Source organism: Rattus norvegicus, chromosome 4, assembly GCF_021556685.1.
Source record: "Rattus norvegicus strain SHRSP/BbbUtx chromosome 4, alternate assembly SHRSP_T2T, whole genome shotgun sequence".
NCBI classification, from domain to species: domain Eukaryota; kingdom Metazoa; phylum Chordata; class Mammalia; order Rodentia; family Muridae; genus Rattus; species Rattus norvegicus.
In genome coordinates, this window is record NC_141537.1 from 130,460,269 (window position 1) to 130,484,660 (window position 24,392).

General features: G+C 39.2%; 1 protein-coding gene and 1 long non-coding RNA gene across 5 annotated transcripts in view; one reads left to right on the forward strand and one right to left on the reverse strand.

Moving 5' to 3' along the window:
- Tafa1 (TAFA chemokine like family member 1) overlaps nucleotides 1-14,132 on the forward strand; it is a 507,607-nt gene extending 493,475 nt beyond the window's left edge. For 3 of the 4 annotated variants that reach the window (NM_001431830.1, NM_001431832.1, NM_001431831.1), the window contains 2 exon segments: nucleotides 5,343-5,467; nucleotides 11,044-14,132. In NM_001431830.1, the coding sequence (NP_001418759.1) occupies nucleotides 5,343-5,467; nucleotides 11,044-11,061 (143 nt within the window). In that variant the 3' untranslated portion in view covers nucleotides 11,062-14,132. 4 annotated transcript variants of the gene reach the window in all.
- Nucleotides 1-24,392, reverse strand: part of LOC148006325 (uncharacterized) — a 197,377-nt gene that overhangs the window by 32,389 nt on the left and 140,596 nt on the right. The window lies entirely within an intron of this gene.

Consider the following 24,392-nt stretch of genomic DNA (forward strand, 5'->3'; position numbering starts at 1 on the left):
TTTTTTTTTTTTTGGTTCTTTTTTTTCGGAGCTGGGGACTATATTTCTTAATCTTAGCACCGATTAGTATCTCACTGCCTCTCCTCATCAGTGACAACGGTGATAACATGGGCAGCCTCAGGAAAGGATGCCCGCCCATCTAGATTCTCACTGATTCACCTCGTTGGCTCCTCGGCAGTGTCATCTAGTATAAGAGAGAAATCCAGGACTTGTGATTAAAGGGGCTTTAGTGATTTTTAAGAAGCTCTCCAGGAGACACGAACATCCTTGAAGGAGCTGAAGATCAGATATTTCCCGCACATGACACATTTACGGAGCGAACCCTGAGGTTAAAAGGGACCGTAAAGGCCCCCTTTCATAATCACTACGGATAAGAGGAAGTCGGTTTTGCAGACGGTATTTAATTAACTCAGTTTTTCTGAGGGATGAAAAGCCCTTGTCACAGTTACATATCTGCTGCACAGCATCCCTCACTCCCAAAATTGTTCCCTGGTGGTGTACAATGTTGTAACTAATGGAATCGAAGACAGCGCATCTCAGACCAGAGAAGCTGCAAGCGAGCTAAAAGCCATTTCATCAGACACTGAACGCTTTTTTATTTTCCGTATGTGTTGGTGTTTGACATGAAATTATTTTCGGCAGTACTATAATAAGGAAAATTCATTCACTCAGCAATCAATAATTGTTTTAAGTTTTCTGAATTCTGAACGCAAAGCTATAAACAAGTGAATACTGTACGGTTTCTGTTTAAGCTGGCCTGCAACCCTTCTTACCTTTGTAAACCTGGACACACTAAGCACTAGAGTTCAATAACAACCACTGGGAGGATTTAAGGTTTTTTTGCACAGGGAATGGAGGTGGTGGCACAGAACTATATAAGGTGGAAGCAGAAACATGTGACTGACATTTAGTAAATACTAGTTATCATTCACTTTGCTAAGTACTGGAATTCGAGACAATTGAGAATTATTCAGATGAAGAGTCCAGACTTTTAAATGTGGATTTTTAAAAATTATATATATATATATATACATATATTTGTATGAAAAAAGAAGAATTGTTGGAGGATGACGGGAATCTAAATGGAGAGAGTGCTGGTGAGCAGAGAGGTAATTAGGAAAGGAAAGACAGATGCAGGGGTTCAGTCTTGTGTAGAATCTAGGTTTATGTGTATGTGAGAGAGATAGGGGGAGTGAAGAGGAAAGAGACACAGAGACAGAGACAGAGAAGGGGAAATCAGGAAAGAAGAAAATGATCAATTGGAGTAAGGCAGGATTACACCAGGAATGATTATGTGGACAGTGCCTATATGCATATGTGTATGTGTGTGTGCAATATCAAAATAAAGACCATAATTATGTATTCTAACTAAACATCTTAATAGTGGCTGGAGGGGTTAGAGAAATAGTTCGACAATTAAGAGTCCTCGTTGCTCTTGCAAACAACCTGAGTTTGGTTGCAATGTTCACATAGCAACTTACAGTTGTCATTTTTTCCAGTTCTACAGGGACCCAACACCCCTTATAACTTCCAAGAGCACTACACAGCAGGATGCACAGATACACATGCAGGCAAAACACTCATGAACATAAAAATAAATAAGTAAATATTGACATAGTAAACAAGTAGCAGTTAAGAAAATGAAAGCATTTAAAAAATTTAAGATTCCCAGTTTGGAAAAAAAAAGTTTTACATATACTAATAAGATTTTGGATGTTTTGTTTTGAGACAAGGTTTCTCTGTCTCACAACTTGTCCATGTAGAGCAGGCTGGTCAGAACTCAGAGATCTGCTTGCCACTTCCTCCTGACTGCTGGGATTTAAGGTGTGAGCTTTTTATTTTTTTTTTCTAATAAGAATTTTAGAATGAATGGAAGAGTGGAAATGAGACATGACACAAAAATTCTTATACATCCTCCACATCTTCAGTAACAAAGGAAATGCTATCTACATAAAAAGCATTATATTGAAAAGTGAGAAGGAAGTAAAAACTGGTGCTAATTACAAATGGGGTGTTTAAAATTAAGAGACAACTATGAAATGAAATTTGAATTCATGTTAAAAATTGACCAAAGTTTTGAGAATATTGCTAAATACATACATTGATTTCTATATTATTTCATAAATGTGTTTTGATCATAAAAAATTTTATATTTATTTTTCTAATTGTAATTTCATCTCTACTTGTAAAGATATAGAAACAGTTAAGTCACCTTGAATGAAGCCATTTTATGAAGTCTAACAGATTCTTCCCTCTCCCATGGTCTGAATGTTTAAAATAGCTTCCAGTTTGGGTAAAGAAAAAGAGTAGTCTGAAAGTTTCTTTGTGAGCCATATAAAAGACAATGCAGGAAATACAAGTTTTGAAAAGTATCAGAATTAGGGAGCACATCTTGTCCTAGGATGTGAACTGGTGTGGATGAAGATGCCCAGGTCGGGGGATGACCCATCAACCAGGGCCGTGCTGTAGGATGAACGAGACTCACACAGCAAAGGCACAGCAGCAGCTTGGTTCTGCAAAGGCTGCCACAGTACAGTGTCTATAAGAGCATCGGGGACATGCTCACTTTTACAGAGCCCTCCTCATAACAGCTGCAAGCTCTTTGCAGCTTTGAGTCAAAGGTGCTTCATCAGTTTAGAGAATTTATTTTCCTGTCTGTCTTGTCTATGCATCTACTTAGAAGATATTAATGCCTAAGAGAAAGGCATTGGTAGTAGCTTGCAGAAAAGTAGGTTAGCTCAAAGAGGGCAGAGAGTCATCAGAAGGACAGGAGGAGTGGAGAGCACAGGTCTTTGGAAGCAGGCACAATACTACACGCTGACCTCCCCTCCACAATCTTTATGTGTTCTTTATGACTATTCCTTCATGAGGAATGAAAAAAAAAAAAAAACCACGTGACAACATGCTCTTGAAAGGATTGCCGAAAGAGCACCCTTCTCCTCAGAGGAAAGATCAGACAGTGTCTGTTCACAGTGATGTCAATTCAGGGGCACAACATGGAAATACGGGATAGGCTTTAAAAGGTAAACATTGGCTTTGGCCGTAATGTTTGTTACTGGTTATGCAGCAGCTGAAGGACGCCACGTTACAGGTTTTCAATAAACACCAGCAACTTCAGTTTTTATCTCATCTTTATTTTTGTCCCCCCTCAACATGACATTATTTTCTTTGCTGTAAAACTTTGGATTCTCTTACTCGATGTCATTATCTGTTCATCAGCATGGACATGATAACCTTACCCTGCTCTATGGCTGTGCAGAGCACAGATACTGATGAGAGAATAAGTAGACATTGACATCGTCACGCTGACCCACGCTGTCTCACCAGTTCACACCGTCCTGAATATATAGACAGAAGGCATAATGAACTTTTACCCCCGATACCTCCTTAGCATGCCTGACAAAAGCATCCTACTCACACTGTTGTGTTCCAGATAAGATAAAATCATTAAATATGGCAAAAGTGCCCCTGAACTTTTTCTTAAATTCATGATCATGAAGGAATAGATAAGATTTTTGACTAAGAACCCCGCCCAATGATTTCACTCAAAGCAACACTAAAGTAACGATGAAATCTGAAGGAGGGAAGGATTGAGCTGAAGAATGTGTGAAGAGGAAGAAAGAACTCAGGAGTTGGGAATGTGGGCTGCTCTTCCAGAGGACTGGGACTCAGTTCTTAAAACTCCATGGCAGCTCATAGCCCTCTGTCACTCTAATTCCAGAGGCTCTGGTGCACTGCATGCATCTCGTGTACAGACATGCACATAAGCAAAACATTCTTACACGTGAAATAAAAACAAATCTTTCATTTTAAAATAGTGTGGGAACGAAGGAAAGTGTAGCAGCAGGCAGCTTCCTGGGTGTAAGTGACGTAACTGTAAGATAGAAATCTAATCCCTGTAGTTTACACAGAAAGCATGGAGAATTTTTATGGGCTCCGGCTTCCCTGCATTTTAATATTTATCTTCTGAGGCACTTACACACACTGTTCGTTCTCTTGATCACTATGAGATTTGATCATCATGGTAGACATCCCTTTGGGAATGGGAGGTGAGAGGAATGAGGACCTGAAGGCTCAGGGGAAAATTAGGACAACCTAACAAATGAGAAAAGATGGCTACCATTTTGAGTGTGTGTATTTACTGTTGCTTTTGTTTGGGGGATTTACTAACTTTTCTTTTCTGCAAATTAGTGTTGGCCTGCATGGATGTATGCGTACTGCTTGCATGATTGTTCCTACCGAAGCCAGAGGAGAACATTGGATCTCCTAGAGCTGGAGGTTTGAATGGTTGTGAGCTCCCATATCGGTGCTGAGAGCCAAACCCCAGGCTCTCTGCAAGAGCAGCAAACGCACTTGACCACTGAGCCCTCTCTCCAGGCCACTAGTTTAAGATCTTTGAATGGAACAAGCCCAATTGCATTTGTGAGATGCTAATGCGGTGAGAAACAGAAATGACAGATACTTGTTTTTTTAATCAGAGTTTTATAAAGTCTCACTATAAAAATGTGACATACACACGTGTTTGTGTGTGTGTGTGTATGTATATATATACATATACATACATATATATGCATATATATGTATGTATGTATATATATATATATCCTTGATATTATCCTAAAAAGACAGTTTCATCTGAGGTCTGCCTCGTAATAGTTCTTCCCACGGCTTATCAACCATATGAAAGGGAGCCCACAGCCTGTACCAAGGGTCCCTTTGACTGCAAAGAGGTGAACTTTCCTTTACCGTTACTCTTGATTTGTACTTTACAACTTTGCTTCTGTGCTTTCGGTTCTTTTTTTTTTTTTCTTTTGCTAGGGCTTTGAAATTCTCCATGGCCCTAGGCTAAGGGATAAACCTAATGCTGGGTGGATAAACTGGCCTTCCTAAAAAGCACACGTCAGTCATTTTGAAGAATACTCAGCTCTTTGTCCCTTTAACTGGAAAGAAGTAGCACAAAGTCCCAGATCTACAGAAAGTAGTGAGCCAAAATCCCTCAAAATCTGAGAGTAAATCCCCCACATAGCAAGTATCGGGCCAGGAAGAGCTATAGAACGAGAGCCTATCTCAGACAGAGTGACACAAAACAAGTGTCGTGATTCTTCATTTTTGAATTATATGAGGTGACTTTGGACAGCCTGGTGCATAAGAAATCAGATAACATCATTGCATTTGCATTACAATACTCGTTTCCTTGATGAGTCATTTCCCCCATCCAGTCTTAGAAGATGGAGGTAGGCCTCCTTGCTGCAGAGAACGTTAAAACCTGTGGAGGGACACGGCCTCAGAATGCAGGGTTACTCGGCAAAGTACAAATCCAGTTGTTTCCTGTTTCCACGCAGCCTCCATAGTGATTGGGAAATGGTGGTGTGAGATGGAACCCTGCCTAGAAGGAGAAGAATGTAAGACACTCCCTGACAACTCTGGATGGATGTGTGCTACAGGCAACAAGATCAAGACCACACGAGTAAGTCCGCTCCGCATACTGCATTCGAGTTGCAAACTGTACTACGATCACATTCGCCACAGTCAGAAGGGCTTTGAATGGGACAGGAGGAAAGAGTTCCTTTAACAGGACATGTTCCGGAGTAGGTGGGTCAGAGTCCACCCATGAATAAGAAGTTAAAGCTTAAACGTGACCTTTCTGCATGATGTGGTTCCTTATTAAAGTTACAGAGTCACGAGTAAAGCGGGGGAGGCGGATCGTTAGGGTAGTTACTCGGGGACTGCCACTGGCAACCATGGTGCTCAGAATGAAAATCACTCGCCTTGCTTGATTCATCTCAGCAGTGTGCTGAAAAAGACTGTGTTTAAGCACAATCATGTTTAAAGGAGTTTTCCTCATCTTCTAGAGAAGTACAAAGAGATTTGTAAAGTCGGTAATTATTCTTTGATTTCTCTGGTTAAACCAGGATCTCTCTAAAATTATAAAATATAGAGGGTGAGGATGCCTCTCCTGTAAGTACTAGTGTTATGGTGCCAAGGTAGAGGGATGTGGCTAGGCCAACCGTTAGCATCAGGATTGGACTCATGTGACGTCTAAAGGGGAGAAGGTGAGTGGAGCTCATGCTTAAGATGAATTATTTCTCCATTCGTACAGAGGTATGAAAACACTTTAACAACTAGTATCATCCTATGCTCTATAACACCCAATTGTCAGCATGTCAGCCTTGAAGAGTGTTTCTGTATACCTGTGTGTGCGTGTGCATGTACATTGCGTGTGTGTGTGTGTGTGTGTGTGTGTGTGTGTGTGTGTGTGTGTGTTTATTTCTTGGCCAATTAAAAAGTGACCTTTACCAGTTTAAAGTCCACATGATAAACATTTACTCTAACAGAAAGTGAATCAAATATTGAAGAGCACCCTGAATTCTAACCACTCTACCATGAACCTTAGAATGAACTCTCTTTCAAATATAAATCTTTCAATAAATAAGAGTGGTCCTGTAACTAGGTGATACAGAAATCAGAAATAAAGTTGTACAATATTGTATGAACACACTCAAGTTTTTCATGTATAAAATAAAGGTGTGTCAAATATAGTTGCCCATATGGACTATAGTGACCCATAAATGGTTATAATCCCTTGACATGTGGTCAAGAGGGACTTCTGAACCATTTTAACCTATTGATAAGCATCCTCGTGTCTCTAAATAATTCAGCATAGATTTTTGCTTCTCACTACAACTAAACACTTACATAAGGAAGCATCCAGAAGTAAGGCTGGCTTGGGTTACTTACTCTCAAAAATTTGTTTTAATTAGCTAATGGAGAAGACCAGATTTGCCTATGGTTATATTTTGTCTGAAAAGTACCTGGACAAGCTAGAATACTTAAAGCTACTCTGAATTAGAGTTACAGTTCAATCACTTTTTTGAACACATCACTTAGGTGTCTTATATCAAGTCTCAGTCCCTAGACAACTGATGACTAGTATCCTACATGGAGGGTATCCTCTTGCTCTCGTGGTTACTTGAACTCATTAAGGAAAACAAATCCAAATTACTTCAGTATTTAAGTAAAGAAAATTCCAAAAATACCAATCAGAGACTCTTTGGAAGATAGACTTTATGCTCAAAACTAAAAAATGAAAACACCCAGAAATAATTTTTGAGAGCTGTACAACTTTTATTTAACTTTGTCCTCTATTTTATTTTGGAGTCTATTTTAACCACCAAGCATGTTTTAATGCACCCCTGACACCTTTCTCACTGAAGAAGGCTTGTGCAGAACCTGATCACTGCAAATGAGGGTGTAGCATGCTGTTTGCTCCACCACGGTAGTACTGAGGTCAACCCAGTCAGCTGAAGATACAAGGGAGCTAAACCCTAGCAGATCCTGCTTTGAAAGTAAGAGTGTATGAGTTCCACCATCTCCACAGCTGAATATTCTCAAATCTACTTTTAGAGGGGAGATGGGGGACACTGGGTAAAGCTATGCTTTATAAACACTAAGAGTATTCAAACATTACTTTCCCCATTTCTACCTTTTCTTAGATTCCTAAGAACTCCTATATGTTAAAATCACTTTTAAACAGAAAACCCAGCAGTTGAACCCAGACAAGCCTCCAGAAGCCCTCGTTCCAAGCAGATGGCAGACTAACATCAGTTCTTACATTATATACTCCTAAAAGAAAGTCTATGATAATTTTTGTACACCCCTGGGTGTTTTCCCATCAAAATAACATATATGCCTACCCCCTTTCGAACATTGAGTCGGGCAATTTAAGTTTTAAAATAGTTTAATTCACAGAGAGACTTTAATCATTATGAGTTCAATTTTTATTGTTATCTAAGCCACTTCTTTTCTTTTTATATGGAAGGCTGGTTTAAAAAGAGTGCTGCCCATAATTTACAAAATGGAAAAGTTGAAAAAAATACTCTAAACTGTTGTCTTTAAAATGACAAGTGAGCATTTCTTTGGGGATGTTAGTTTAAATATTAACTCTAGGGCCAGGGAAATGGTATAGTTACTAAAGCAAGCATAAAGAGCTGGATTCCATGCCCCACAGAAAGAGCCACAATGGCATATGCCAATAACTTGGTGCTGGGCAAGTAGAGATAAGATGGTCCCTGGAGTTAGCTGGCCAATTGTTCTTGCCAAATCTGTGAGCTCCAGGTTCAATGAATTACTCTACAAAAAATATGGTACAGAGGACTAGAAGAAGGCATCAACCTCTGGCCTCTATGTACACATGTGTGTACACCCACACCCCAGAAAACAAGTACTCACATATAACCACACATAAGTAAATAAACTAAATTTCAGGGTAAAAGTATTTGGCAGACAATTTTCAGGGACTTGATTTCTTTTCCCACTCAAAACATTCCAGAAGAAAAGAAAATCTCAGAAAGTCTCTGAAATATAGATAAGTGAGAGATGTTTTGCTGTGTGATCTACATTAAAGATTTCCAGTGTTAATTTTTAAAGGAGGACTGGTGAGTAGAAATATCATGTATCATCTGAATCACAAGTCCTCAGAATAGTTGAGCCTGAGAAGCAAGCCACAGTGAAGAAGACTCTTGGTAATGGGGGCTCTCAGAAATAATATAACCTAAAGAGGTAGAAAAGACAGGTGGAATTAGGGAAAGCATTGTCTACTGAGGGATTTGGAGTGATGAATAATAAGAAACTTCCTGAAAATCATGATGTATAAGAGAAGTATTCATGTCTGAGAAGTTGTCAGTGATTCAGTGTGGAGGAGAATAATGTCAGTACCACACTACCCTGTGGAAAAGCATGGAATATCTTCACAGAGTTTTATGGCCAAACATTAACCCTATCCTACATTGATCATTGCTTGAGTTATTTGATTAAATTGTTTTATTGTTGCATAGTGGCAAAACTGGACTAAATACTGCCCTAAGCTCTTTTCCTGTGTTTCTAGATATTGTATAACATTTATTTCATTTTAAATACTATATCAAATAAAGACTTGGAATGTTGTGAGGCTACACCCATGTTTAGAAGTGTAGAAACCTTGCATAGGTAGCACAATGGCTTGATTTAGAAGAGGAGAATTCCCCACAGAGGGAACAAGTTATTTGAATATGATAGGCTAACTATTATAGGGAAATGGAATGGCAGGTGTTTTGAAAACTGAAGTGGAAAGGGATAGAACTCAGAGAAAAGTTGGGGGGAATAAAACAAAGGATAAAGATTGCAGTACGGAGTCTGGTAGTTGACTTGGGAAGAATCAATTAACTGTATATTTGCTTCACCACAGTGGGGAAAACAATCATTAGTGCATCTTGTAAACTTGAGTTTTGTCCCTGAAAGAGGAGTTATCAGACCTTAAACTGCATGACAAAGCATTCTAGCCATCTTGTCAGTCACTGCTTCTGTGACTGACCAACACGAACCCCTTGGCTTCTGTCTATCCCTCTGAGAGTGACCCTGAAGTTGGCAATGCATGTCCATTCTAATTATCCCAACATTTTTAGAAATAAATTTAAGAAAGATCAGAATTCCAGTTTTGATGCCTTCTGGCTTCTTGTTCTTCTTTACAAGATTCCACCAGACCTAAAATTCTTTGAGAGCCTATGACATTACAATTCTGGTTGTCATTCAATTTCCAGTTGAAATATTGAAAGAGAAGGAGAAAAAGATACCAACCTCCAAAGAAGTAATATCAAATTGCTGTCTACAATAAAAAAGCAATTGAATGATAAGGAAGAGACATTAAATACAGAGGTGGTTAAAAAATTAAGAGAATTGCAAGTAAGGAAAATAAACCATTTTACACAGTCATAGTTGTCCCCAGGAAGCAATATATTCACTCATTGCCTTAGTCAGCAAGAACAGGTAAGTCTATGCTATCTCATTTTAAGGTGTTAATGTCTCCATAACATAATTTGATGGCCACAGGACAGAGCCCCTGGTCTTCCGTGTTGGCATAGGAAGTAAACATAGAAATAGAAGAAAGGCAATTTCAATTCAGTTTGGTAAATGCTACTTTATTTCCCTTTTTGTGGTGGAAAAGAAGACACTGTCAACCAAAGGTTATGTCAACTAATGGAATAAAGGGGAATTAGGTAGAGAGATCTATCATTTGTAAAGAGAAAACAAAAAAATAAGTTTATAAAAAATTCCTGCACATTCTTCATCTGGACCAAGAAATGTTAGAGTGCAAATTTTATTAGTGCTCTTCCTAACTCTAACAGATTTGAATTGATTTGTTCTCCTCGTCCCAGAAGGATCATTTTCTAAAGCTATAAAAAAATTAAGAGGCTGGGAGTGTATCTCTATGATATTCTGGAATGCGTGAGATCTTTGGTCCCAATAACACACACACACACACACACACACACACACACACACACACACACACACACACACAAATGAGATGATAAAAAACAATAGCTTATCTCTTTATGCTGGCTTCTTCCTGCTAGAATCATTGTTCATGTTTTCAGCCAATGATCTCTTGAGCATTCATATGTTCTTGATATTTGAGTCTTTGGGTATATACTGAGATGAATTAAGTAACATGTATAGGTTCAGGCATGTTCTTGATTTTTACTTAACACTAGTTCCTCCACAGACATGGACTAATCTAGACCAGCGCTTTTCAATTGCCACTCCTCAATGTCTTACAAAAACACAACTTCATAAGACTGTGGGATAATCAGTTCAAATTCTCATCATAGAAACAGAAAGTGATTACATAATTTGCATGGCTCAGTGCAAGATCCTCATTAGAAATTTAGGAGTAAATTCAAGGCAGCAGCAGTAAGGAAATAAACCAACTGTGGGGCCCTTACTGGCACAGGACCCATGGAACTGAATAGAGATTTTATCTCGTGAAGCCCATTCTCGATAGACATTTCTCTAAGACTCTTTCTGCTCAGTTTTGTCACAGAGGATCTGAAGGGATTTATTGAAATATGAAAGATCAGTCTTTGGGCTGTGAGCATCATGTAAAAGACACCCGAGTAAGGCAGCACAGCAGAATTAAAGGCATCCTCGTTTTCTGCATGAACACCCTTCTTTGTGCCTTCGTTTCTTACTTTTCTTACTGAGATTTCTGTCTTCCTTTGCTTTCAGATTCACCCAAGAACCTAACAGAAGCATTTGTTATATAAATAGCAAAAAAGAACAACCTGTGGAAAATGCATTGTGAGGATTTAAAACATCTTACATACTTGCAAGCCAAATGGATCTCTTATTTGCACCTTGGTTACCAGATAATCACAGTGCACTTACTCTGTGAAACAAAGCATCCCAAAAGAAGAAGACTCGGGATTTTCTGGCAACGTCATGGAAAATGGCTTTAAAAAAAAAAAAGAGTTTTTTTCTGTGAAATTTGGGGGATCATGAAGAACGATCAACCGTCTTCTAATTCGGAACTACCATTACTTTGTACCATTTGAAATATATGTGTATATATATAATATTTTGAAATATTATATATTCTCTTCAAGAAATGAACAGTACCACAATGTGAGGTGGCTGGTGTACCCCTTTCAGTTTTGGATGTTTGGTCGGTTTTGTTTCGTTTGCCATTCCTTTTTTCTCTCAGTGAGGAAGATACATGCCCGTGTGAGAATCCAACATGGCACTCTCCCTGGAAGGCCAGCTGCAAGCCGACTCCTGGAATCAGAGGCATCCTAAAAGTACTGAGTCAAGAGCTTCCCCCTGTTTCTACCTGGTGACCCAAGGAAGCTCCTCGTCCTGATTTATTGCTTTCTATCTTGTGCAATATTAGCATGCAAGCTTGGCTTACATAACCATACTTTATACTCAATTGATATATAATAACCGTTCTAACCTCTTCCAGGAAAATATTTTTAGAACTACTAGCTTTTCCACAGATAAGCAAATGAGGATTCTTGAGGGAGCTGCTCCACCGCGCTATTAAGACTCTGGCAGGATGGTAGGATGTAGATCCCTATATTAATAAGTCCTGTAAATACAGTGTCTTAGGGCTTTGTATAGCTGTCCTAGACTGCAGAAGTGTCCTCTGATTAAATCCAAAGTCTGCCATTGTTAACTACATAGTGCTGTAGCAACAAGTTTTATCATGGCGCCTCTTTCTGTGTTTGATTTGCTTTTTCCTAGAGTATTCACATCTCCTCTCATGAGATAGGAAAGCTATGAAAGCAATTAGGTTTCACAATGATCTATGTGACCAAGTGTTGGACAGCCCTATTAAAGTGGTAAATGACTTCTTTCTTAACCCACTTGTCCTCTTTGTCTGCCATTTAGTTTTTATAGACTCTCTTCTAACTAGACCAAGAGATCACGAGACTCTATGGAGGCCATTATTTCCAACAATAATATTTTGAAACTTAGAAACTCATTAATATGATTGTAGTGAAATATCCAATTAAAATTTCTGGGATTCCTGATAATATATACAGGACACACATACACACACACACACACACACACACACACACACACACACACACACACACACACACACACCAGCAACAACAATAACAATAACAAAAACTAAAAACATTACCCCTGTCTTTTTTGAGTTACTGAACTGAGCTCAAAAGTAAACGTCTACTTAATGTCAAATTTTCCTGGGGAAAATTTTAATGGGCTTTACACTCCCAAGTCCTCTCACAACCTCAGGGTTTTTTTCTCCCCAAATTATTCTCTGGCATCTGTGTTTTAGAGCCTCTTAAACTCGCAACACTATAGCCCCTGAGTCTGGACTTTTTAGTATAAAAAACTCAAGTTAAACTCAAGATTTCTCTCTTACTCTACCCTGAAAGCCTGAAGGTTAATTAGATGTGTGAACTTCTAACCAAAAAATTTGATTCTGTATCTCTAAGGCTGGTAAAAAGCATCAAGAGATAGAAATAGAATCCCTACTGTAAAATTGAGACCTCCAAAAGCTTTGGTGAATATTTGCTAAAAGATAACGTAAAATCTGTACCAGCCTCCTTGTGTGGCGGCAAGTGATAGGTAGCCATCACTTGAGATCCCAGCACTTGAAACATGGAGGTAGGAAGATTACAAGTTCAAAGTCAGCCTAGGATACAAAGCCAGATCCCTGCCCCAAAACAAAGAAAACCATTTGTGACAGCACTCATTTCTTAGTTTTATAGCATCAATTCAAGTGACAAGCAAGGACGTAAAAACAACCTTTCATATGTCAGCTTCAGATTAAAATTAAAAACATGAAAACTAAGAATTATATATTTGAGGAAAAAAACTAAAATAGAAATATTTGCCACAGAATTTGGTAGAGCCCTTAGTATAGCCAAAAATGGTATAGAATCAAATACAAGAGAGCCTGGTTTAAAACAAACATGAGTAAGTAAATCGGGATTGATTCCAGCATGGGGGAGCTTCACTTTGCTCAATAGGGAAGTGTAATCACTCAAAATGGGAGACTACAAAAATTTAGTTCTAGGTGAATTTACCATAACCACATTGCCATATCTCCAGCTTGGGGGAGAAATGCAGAAATCTAGAGTTTTGCATTAAACTTCCTAACATTCCTAATAAATGAGGCAACTTCATTAAAATGACTGCAAAAGTTATTATTGGGTCACGTTCTCTGAAGGGTGGACTTAGCTATGACATTTGTGTATCCTGGAGTCTTCTAGCTTTGATCCCAGAGGAAGGCCCAATGAAAAGAGAAGAAACAAGACTCCTCTATTGTGAAAATCCTTACTCTGGAAGACAATTCTGCTAACGCACAGTATATGAGGGTCATGTTTTTCTGCCCTGGAACCAGAAGCTGTAACTCAATGTAAGAACTAGCCAGAGGGCTACATCTGTTAGCTCACCCACATCCATGATTTTATGCAGTAGCATCCTTTGAAGACACCTGAGAAAGAAACCAGGAAAGCAGACCATATCAGAATCAGGCAGCTCTCCAATAAGACAGTGCAAATATTTGTAAATGTCAGATTCAATTTGGATTCATCCAAGTTACTTACACAAATGTATGAACCATTAAATTGTGTTTAAATTTAAGTTGTTCAAATTTGGGGAATTTGGTGGCTACCATCTGCCTATTGAGCCTGCACATTTGTGGTATACAAAATCTTATCCCATGGGAATGGTAATAAAGGGATAAGTGTGTATGACTAATACCAATTTTAAGCTCATGCCCCATGTACCATGAATAATGTGGTAACATAATTAGACTATATATGTGTGTGTGTGTATGTGTGTGTGTGTGTGTGTAAAGTTTTAGCCAGAGTTCTGTTCTTGATAAAAGAAAAAGTGAAGCTTGCTTTTAAGTCAAAGATTTTTAAAAGTGAGTCAAGTTCATTTGTTGGCACTTGGGGATTCTTGGATTTACCTCTTCATTGACCTCACAAGCACATTGAGAAGTTGACTGCATGGCATTTTTCCAGCACGGAGTGACAAGCGCTTTTACCAACACGCAGCCAACATCTTTTTTTGATTAAATCGTGTAGCTTTCACAAAGCAATATAGTGATTTTATAGTGCAATATATTACGCCACCTTGCCACTGTCACTGATACAGTAAGTTATGGAGGGCATAAATATTGTTTATAGGAGTAGACTCATCCATTTCTCACATACGGGGTGTCTCTACTAATTAAGCTTGACAGTTCCATTTCAAAAGCTCTTAGGGTCTGTTTGACATAGGAATGCGTCATATCATTTTACATGAGCTGCTACCTTCTAAACAGGAGTGTTAGTGTTTAGTAAAATTGTGAGACTGAAACTCCATATATTGTGTAAACACAAGATGATGTAACAATCAAAGAGCAGAGGAAGGGAGTGTTTGAGACATTGGGAATAGAATCCAATTCCCTAGGATTCATAGGCTTTGTGCAGAAATTATGAAAAATATTGATATGCTTCAAAGTAAATTAACAAGGACAATAATCTTAATCTCTCTCTCTCTCTCTCTCTCTCTCTCTCTCTTTCTCACACACACACACACACACACACACACACACACACACACACACACACATTAAATTACCTATTAGAGGATTGATGATTTTAGGTTTAATAGGCCAGGATTTTTTTCCCCTTGAAGAGAGGTTCAGAGACTTCATTGGCTATCATGGCGTGTTTACATTAGTGTATTGTAGATGGTTCCCATATGCTTATTTTGTTTATTTTAATGAATTTGGCTTTAATTAGTGAATATATTTGGCCATTGAGATAGCTCTCAGAAAGTAAAGATGCTTGCCATTAAGCCTGGTGAACAATCTTTAGAACCCATGTGATAGAAGGTAGAACCAACTCCTTCACGTTGTCCCCTGGACTCTACAAAAATCTATGACAATGAGAGTGCATACATACTCACATACACAACAGATTCCATTTCTACCACTCCAACTTTGGGGTAATTATAGGAAAAATTAGGAAACTGAGAGAAGTCATTGCCAACTTGAGAGATTCACATGACTTGAGAAACATGTAATCATGTAGGACAATGATAATGGCCTCCCCATTAGTTTCTATGTGATGCACACACACACACTATAATATGTGAAATCAGTGTGTGGCTCCTTCTCTTCTATAAAATCTCTGTTCATACCTGGACTGTATGTGGAAACTTAATTTGTTCGGTTTCTGACCAGGACTTTGTCACTGATTAAGAAAGTTTGAATATTGCTCTCCTGTCACATCCATGTCCTTCCTTCCTCTCTGCTCTCCCTCACATCTCAGGCCCAAAAAGACACCATATACATTGAAAATAGCCCTCACATTTATAAACCCCCCAAAGCTAGAGTCCTTGCATTCCACTCACAACCTGAAGAAGCATGCACACTTTCTCTTTGCTTTCATATATGCGAGATGGATATCGCTACACAAAATTTGAAGATTGTAGGATGATTCGTGGAGAAAGAAACAGAATCATTTTTCATAAACCAAATGTTATGAGCAATTAGTCTTACTGTGAGTATCACTGCCAGTGAGTAATACCAATGGATTTCTACAAAGCAATCATTCTAGAAGCTCTGTATTCGTGGTCTCCACTCAAGACAAACACTGAAAACAAAGCCACAGTGTTATTTCTTACTCTCTGTCTACAATGTTCAAAGACTAGACAAATCCATACCAAACTCTCTAGAATTTTCCATTCACTAGTACCATTACTAGTGTTTTTCAGCCACTGGAAAATGCTAGTGTAAGTCACACTTGAACAATGTCATTGACACAAGCAAGCAAATTGATGGCAAAGGAATGGCCAGCATGCAGAATGAAAATGAATGTAATTCAAAAATGACCTGAGCTATCTGGTATGAAAGAGGATGACCAACAACCATGCAACGTCATTGACCAGACACCTCTACATATAGCTATCAACTCATTCAAGCTAACTGTCCAAATAGATTTATATAGCTTCCTCTATTACACCAAAAGTGTGGCCTCTGGGTTTTTCTTATATCTTGTTATCTTTATCTTATATCTTTATATCTTGTTAAAGATCACCTTTATTCATTCAGTCACTTACTCATTTAAAATACAGCCATCTATTGAGTCTTTAAAACAAGCTACCTCAGTAGTTGAAACTGAGAAGGATGTCATAACTTTTGTGATCGACAGAAGTAATAACTAAGGACTACAACACAATAAATTTCTAAGGTGCCAAGAAAATAGATGACAGGAGTGAAATGCTAGATTTAAGTTCTGTATTTGCAAAACATCTCGAGGAGGTGACATTTAAGTTGGGAACAGGAGTACACCAGAAAATGAGAGAGTTGAGGAGAGTGAGAATGAGGAAAATATAGATAGATTAGAGGTGGCCAAGTTATTATATACAAAGCCTTACTCAAAGAAGAGCTGGATGTATATGCAAAAACTAAAGCACCTGTAGAGATGCATGACATTAGGAAAGGGAGATTGAAATCACATCATGTAACATATAAACACAATTAAAACTTGGGATTCTACGTGTCCTGTAGCAAAGAGGGGGGTAGAAGTTGAAAATGGTCCAATCTGTTTATACCTATAGTAGGCATCATTGGTACCCAATTACATTCTCTACTTACGTCCTTCTCTATACAGGAAAAAAATTAGTGGTGGGACAGGGAGCTAGGAAAACAATCATCAATCACTAATAGATGAGATTGGAGGATAAAACTCCCAACTTCCTTGCTTCCAAGTGGTAGAATCCAAGTCATATTCTGTATTCAAGCTATGTGGGAAGACTCTCTACAATATAAAGATGGTTTCCATTTGAGCTGTCTAGCTGGAAGCTGAAGAGCCATTTGGCACATGTGGCTCTGAAGCTCTTGAATGAGATAACCATAGTATAAGAACTTCTTCTGAGAATTGTCACTGACTTAAAGTCGAGTTTCACTTTGCGCCAACTAGCTGCTGCTGCACTGGGTAGCAATGTCCATCCATCCTGAATCCCAAGTAGGTTGCAGGCGTTCAAACCCATAGTCTACTCATAAACAAGCTTCACTGGTTTGCCTTCAATTCTTGATCTATTTGTTTGCTTTCCTACCAGCTTGTCTCAAGTTAATCACTCAGCCTCCTTACCCCAAAATCTTTATGTCAAGGTCTTCCTGTAAAGACCCCAAAAAGGGTTTTGGGAGGGACAAATGGAGATGAGATAGAAGAGCATAGAAATGGAACTGAAGTGTCCAGTGTATAGTTATACACAAGGAATAGCCTGAAGACAGAACAATGAATGTTACTGATCCTTTCAGAACAACTCCTTTTGCAGGAGTCGATACCTTTGATTCAGGTCACAATTACCTCAGTCCATTTCTAAGGCCATGTTGATATCAAACAAGCACATATGGGACTGTAGCAAAGGCTGAATCTACCAAGTGCTTGTTTCCAAGCATTAGAACCTGAGTTCAATTTCCCAAAACCATGTAAAAAAAAGAAAGGCATGGTGACACATGGTTGTAATTCCAGTGCTAGAGAGGCAGAGGCAGGAGGATTCTAAAGATCTCTGTTCAGTCCTTTTACCCTAAAAATGTTTATTCCATGTTCCAGTGAGAAGCTCTAACTCAAAGAATTTGGTGGAGGGTTCGTGTGTCCTGGCTCAGAGACAAGCCCTAGTGATAAAGGTTTAATTTCCTTTCATTTATTCTGTTCCAATGGGACCTAGTTTCAGTGGCAATGAGCAAAGTTCAAATAGAATTACTAATGAGAAGGCTTGAAATGATCATATTATTCTCCCAAATGCTAAAGTAAGCTGAGCACAGTGTGTACGCCTATAACCCAGCAACTGGGAAACTGAAACTGATGAATCCTAAGATCAAGTTCAGCCTGGGACAATATCAAGACCCTCCATTAGGAAAGAATAAAAGTGACCAGGAAATCTGAACAAGTGCACTTGAGTCCTGACCTAGGAGTCACTTAAAGTCATGGAATTGGTTCCCAGTTTGGCATCCCACACAGCAACAACCAGTGTTAACAATGGGACTATGGTGCTTTAAGCTCCAGTACCAGTTTAGAATTTTAAAAGGCCTGGATAAAAGTTTCCTCAAGTCATCAAGAAAGACTGTGTGAGTGACAGCACCTCTAAAAGTCCAGACAAGAGGTTCTTTCCTCCCAGTGGCATTCCTTCCAGAAATACTAAGAACAAACCCCCCCAAACTTTTTTTATTTCTATGCTCAAAGAAAGAAAAACAAAGCAATGGCACGTCTCCTGCCAGAATCCTGTCTTGTGTGGGCATCAGAGAACTTAGGTTTCTCTCAAGCTGCTGCTGGTCCTGTTTTTTGTGTTAATAAAAATTATCTTCAGGCTAAAATGCCTGGAAGGGATATTTTGAAGAAAGTAATTCACTTAGGATAAGGAAGGAGATCTCTAAGACTGTAACTAGTTCTCCTCTCTCACACAACCACCCCAACCTGGGGGTAGTGCTGAATCAAGGGGGAAAAGGTGTGCTTTGTTTTATGGCCATCTGTGTGTAACTCACCAATGCTGATTCCAAGCTATGAATGTGGAATTGAGAGATGATGCATGTAGCCTGTTTCTACAGTCAGAGAAAGAGGGGTTCTCATGTATCACCCACTGCCTATGGGAAATTACACTCTTCATTCTCCACGCCAAAGAAAATAATTTACCCAAACATTATCACAGCCATTTATGGGAAATTCTGAGTTCGCTGGGAGAGATGCCAGGAATTAGAATCAATTAATATAGCTACTGTTGTCAAAAAGACATAGGTCCTAAACCCTAACAGCTAGAGACTCAAAGATCAGCCCAGGGGAAAAATCTGGAATGGATTGTTCGGGAATAATTAGGGAAGTAGTAATCTCTAATTTGATTTCATTGAAAAAACTCACATCTGATACAACTTCTATTGGTCTTGTTTAAAACCATTCTAAAGTATTAAAAGAAAAATGATGAACCTAACACTAGATCTAGGATTTCCAGATTCTATATGGCTCTTATACTAAATCTTGCTTGTTTATTTTATTTGAATATACTTTTATTCTAACATGGCCACTTGTTAACAAAATAGCCTGTATACTACACCAGCAGCTAAATAGCTGTGACAGCTCTGAAAGACCAGAAACACTTAACATATGATCCAGTGCAAGGAGAGATTTTAGACACTTAGTTTACCATGGAGAGGTCTTAATGGCAGAAGCAAACACGGGTTCACAGCTGCAGCGAGGGCCATACTCCGGTGTTTCTAATTCATTGACAACAGTATCTTGGAGAAAGCTTTCAGAGAGCATTCTGGGTTCTGTCTGCACAGTGTTTTATCATCAGGCATGTGAAGGAAAGGTTTGATTTTGTATGCAGGCTGCCTGTGCATATGATTGACAGTCTAAGTGGTCATTGACTACCTTCCATGATTAAAGCAACTCGAGCAAAAAGATAGGCACTCTGAAGACGTTGTGATGAGTATTAACAGTGGAAGGCACATGTTTAGAGTCTCAAAAATCAAGTGGATTAGGAATGAGGGCTGCATGCAAGCATTTAAAGCTCTGTCGTTTAGAAAAGAGAGCATATTTGGTTCTGAAGAGTACATGAAATTTTCACCTATATAGCAAAGTGCCAGCAGGCTTCATTTAGTGATCATGAGCATCTTGTCATGTCTGGTATGTAAATTTTGCTCAGAAGAACTGTTAGGAGAGCTATGGAAGAACTTATGACTAAGCAGTGTTGCCCTTTTCAGAGTGTGTCCTTCTCTGAGTCTGCTTTTTTGCTGGTGCAATAGCAATAAAACTAGACCTATTTGCTGATATCAGATTATTCTAACTCAAGAAACTCTTAAACACTGAAGAAGAACTCAACCTGAAGAAAGCTGGGTGGCCTGTTTCAGATTCACCAATACTTCCTGGTTGCCCTAAAAGTGCTGCTTGACTGTGACACTGGTTTCTTTCTCCCAGCACCAATGGCATCTGTTTGTTCAAAGTCCGTGTCTCGTGGAAACCACCTTCATCTTTAGTTAGTGCATTAGCGAGTGGAGGCAGTACTGGCGGTGAGGTACAAGAATGTTCAATACATTACTATCCCTGTGTTATAGAGAAGGGCAAAAAGACTCAAGTGTTTAGTCTGATGAAGATGAAGAAGCAGGAAATAGAAGGAAAAAAAACAAATAGGCAGAAGACAAATTGATCTAAATTACAGGATGATTAAAGACATGACTAAGTTCAAAAGTATCAAAGCAAGTCAATAATTGAACGTCTTCGCCAGAGATACATAAAATCTATAAAGTGACCCTTTGTCAGATTACAGACAATAGCATAGTGTGGTGAGGAAACCCTGTAACCTTAGTTAGGGTTTCCAGAGCATTAGGGGACCTCAAAGCATGCATACATGGTAACACATTTTCTCCAAAAAGGCCACACTTATTCCAACAAGGCCATACCTCCTAATAGGACCACTTTCCATCAGCCAAGTATATTCAAAGCACCACAAACTCAACACTCCGGGCAAAGATAAGAAGACAACAGCAAATTCAAAACCAGCCTGACCCAAAGAGGGAGCTCCAGGCCGGAAAAGGCTATCAATCTAAACTTTACCACTCCCCCCAAAAATACATTAACCCAAATGAACTGTAGGATACACAGTGAAAACTCTTTCTTTCCTTTTCTTTTCTTTTTTTTTTTCTTTTTTTTTTTTTCGGAGCTGGGGACTGAACCCAGGGCCTTGCGCTTGCTAGGCAAGCGCTCTACCACTGAGCCAAATCCCCAACCCCGTGAAAACTCACCTAAGCAAAAACCTCCCAACTTTATTTCACCTGATAGTTTTAGCATGCTAATTTTAATTTCAGTAGTATTTCCTAGAAAAAAAATCTAAAAAAAAAAATAAATAAAAAATTAAAAAAGTAGGCCACCAAGTATTTCTTTGTCAGACTGCAAATTTTGTTTTTCTTTTGTTGGGAAACAAATTTATCAGGAACAAGCACCTGCAATGCTATGCTGTTCTTAAGAGCCTGTCATTCTGGCACATTCTGGTCCAGAAAGAAATGTGGCTCACTTCCCCAAATACCAGAGAATGGAGCATGGCTGTGTGCACAACCAACGGCAACAAAATATGAATCCACGAGAAAGGCTCACAACTCATTCTCTTATGCAGTGATTATCCAGCCTATGAGCTTCAATGCATCCTTTGGAAAATAAGTGGTTTTTTCAATATCATCTTCTTTCTGGTCCTGTAAAGACATTTGTGACTAGTAGGGCTGTGGACAAACTGAAGCAGCCCCATATCCCACACCTGGGATTAAAAAAGACATATTTACATAACTATATTTTAAGAAACCAAAATGATCACTACATATCAGCAGTGAAATTTTAAGTGTGTGATTTGAACTTTCCTGGCTGGATTGCGATTGTTTACAGAGCAATGTGCAAAGTGACCTCACTTCCACACTCCAGTTGTCGTAACAGGGTTTTTCACTTCCATGTTCAGTGAGACACTGATAATTCGTCATGCCAGCAGTTAACTCTATATGGATCAGAATATATCGTCTATTGCAGAACACTCAGCATCAGCCCTTTTTCATAATACTACCTCACAAACCCCTATGACAACCCCAACGTCCCTGCACCAATTTCCAAGTGGCCTCGATGTCGGGCATCATTGTGTGGAGAACCACCTACCTAAAAACAGCAGAGATCACCTAAACGATGCTTTGCATAATGCAGCAATTTCCAAACTAAGCAGCAGCCATCTTGCAGAAACCCATTCATAGGTTTTTCCAGTCTTTCCTTTGGTCTCACCTGCACTCCCTTACCTGCCCATCCCACTATTAAGCCAGCAGGGTACACAGTTCTGCAGGAGTCCAGGAAGGTATTGGCAGTATTCTGGGATTTGCCCCTGAGTTCCCATGGCCAAGATATGCAGCATTTTGACTTCCCAGTAGCCCTTATTGTTGTACTACATATGTCTCAAGGAGGGGAGTGAGGCACCAAGACCGCCACAGAAAAGATTATAAGACATATATCTTAGTTTGGGTTTTATTGTTATGAAGAGACACCGTGATCAAGTCAATTCTTATAAAGAAAAACGTTTAACTGGGGCTGTCATACATTTTCAGAGATTTAATACATTGACATCATGGTGGGAAACAAGATAATTTGTAGGCAGACATGGTGCCGCAGGAGCTGAGAGTTCTACATCTTGATCTGAAGCAGCCAGGAAGAGACTAATTCCACACTGGGCAGAGCTTGAGCATAGGAGACCTCAGATCCCACCTACGCAGTGATGCACTTCCTCCAACCAGGCCACGCCCACTCCAACAAGGCCACACCTCCTAATAGTGCCACCCCTTATGGCCAAGCATTGAAACACATGAATCTACAGGGGCCAAACCTATTCAAACCATCACAGTGTGAACTTTCAAAGTTTCTGTGCTATTTATAACAGAGTTGTTGGGACTAGAAATTTTTCTGTTTCTCTGAGGTTTTTGTTTTGGCTTGGTGTGATTTGGGTTATGTTTTCATTTATAACAGAAATTAAGAAACCCTCAATTTGAAAAAGAATTGAGAGACTGTGCTCAATGTCCTCCTGTCTGCCTTTCTTCCTGTAAAGCTGAGGTCTGGGAAGAGGCCAAAAAGCACTTTCTTCTTTTCCCTTATTGGCTCTGTTCAGTGCTCAAGGCTAAGTTCCAGGGTCTAAATCAGTGCTTCCTGAGCCAAGCCTGGCCACACCAAGGTCACCTCTTTTTCCAAAAGTGTCTAATACTCTCAAAATGGTTCATTTGCATTGGTAACCCTTTTGAAAAGAAATAAGTTCCTATAGCAGTGATTTTCAACATGTGGGTTGGGGCCCCTTTGGCATTGTATAGCAGATACCCTGGATTCACAACCACAACAAAATTACAGTTATGAAATAGAAACGAAAATACTTATATCATTGGGCAGTCACCATAACATAAGGAAATATATTAAAGGGCTGGAGCATTAGGGAGTTGAGGACCACTGCTCTAAACTACACAGGCTTTCAGAAAGAACCTTGGGTTGGCCATTCTTGGCAGGACAAGACATTGCCCCTTGTAGCTCCTATGGCCATTTCCACTAGGTGGATGGAGATTGCACGAAACAAGTATTAAGTTTAAACAGCAAACATTGTCCTAAAGAGAGGAAAAGGGGGTGTGTGCGTTGTTTAAGCACACCATTGTCTTGGGGTTTTTACTGCTATACTAAAATACCATGATCAAAAGCAACTTGGTGTTGGGTGAGGGGCGTTATTTCATCTTAGGTCTTATAGTCCATCATCCAGGGAAGTCAGGGCAGGAACCTAAAAGCAGGAACTGAGTGATGCAGAGGTCATGGAGGAGTGGTACTTACTGGCTTACCCTTGTGGCTTGTTCAGTCTGCTTTATGGCTCCAAGGACCACCATCTCAGATATGGCACCATTTGCAGTTACATGGGCTCTCCCAAATCAATGTCAAGGAAGAAAATGTACCACAGACTTACAAAACAGTCTTGAGGGGGCCTTTCCTCTATCAATGTGCCTTCTTCCCAAATGACCCTGGCTTGCCGCCCATTGACAACTAGCCAGCACAGCAGTTCTCTCTCTAATTCCCAGAGAAACCATGCCAATCTCATGATTAGGAATATGTCTCTAATTTTTCCATTCTATCATTTCATGAGAACTGAAGGTCCTGGGAGTCACAGCTGGAAATTAAAATTTCCTTTATGGACTATTTTAATTTCAATAAGTAGTTAATGATCTCTGTTTAATAAAGTGGACCATGGTATTCACGCTGACCATTTTCATTCATGCTTGCTTAAGACAGTATTTAAAAAGACAAAATTTGGCTCAAACATGCTATTAAGAAAACTAAAGACGGGCCATGAACCTGTCTTAGGGGACAATCTTTCAGGATGCAAGAAAGTGGTGGGCACTGTATTCTTTTTATAACTTGATATTTGTAAATAGATGTCATGATGTTTGAAAAGAATGCATATACATAAAATATAAATTTTACCCAGACAGCTTTAAAGTTCTATGAATTTCATAGGTGACTGAGCACAACCTAACTTGTGTTTAGTAGGAAAAATAATTG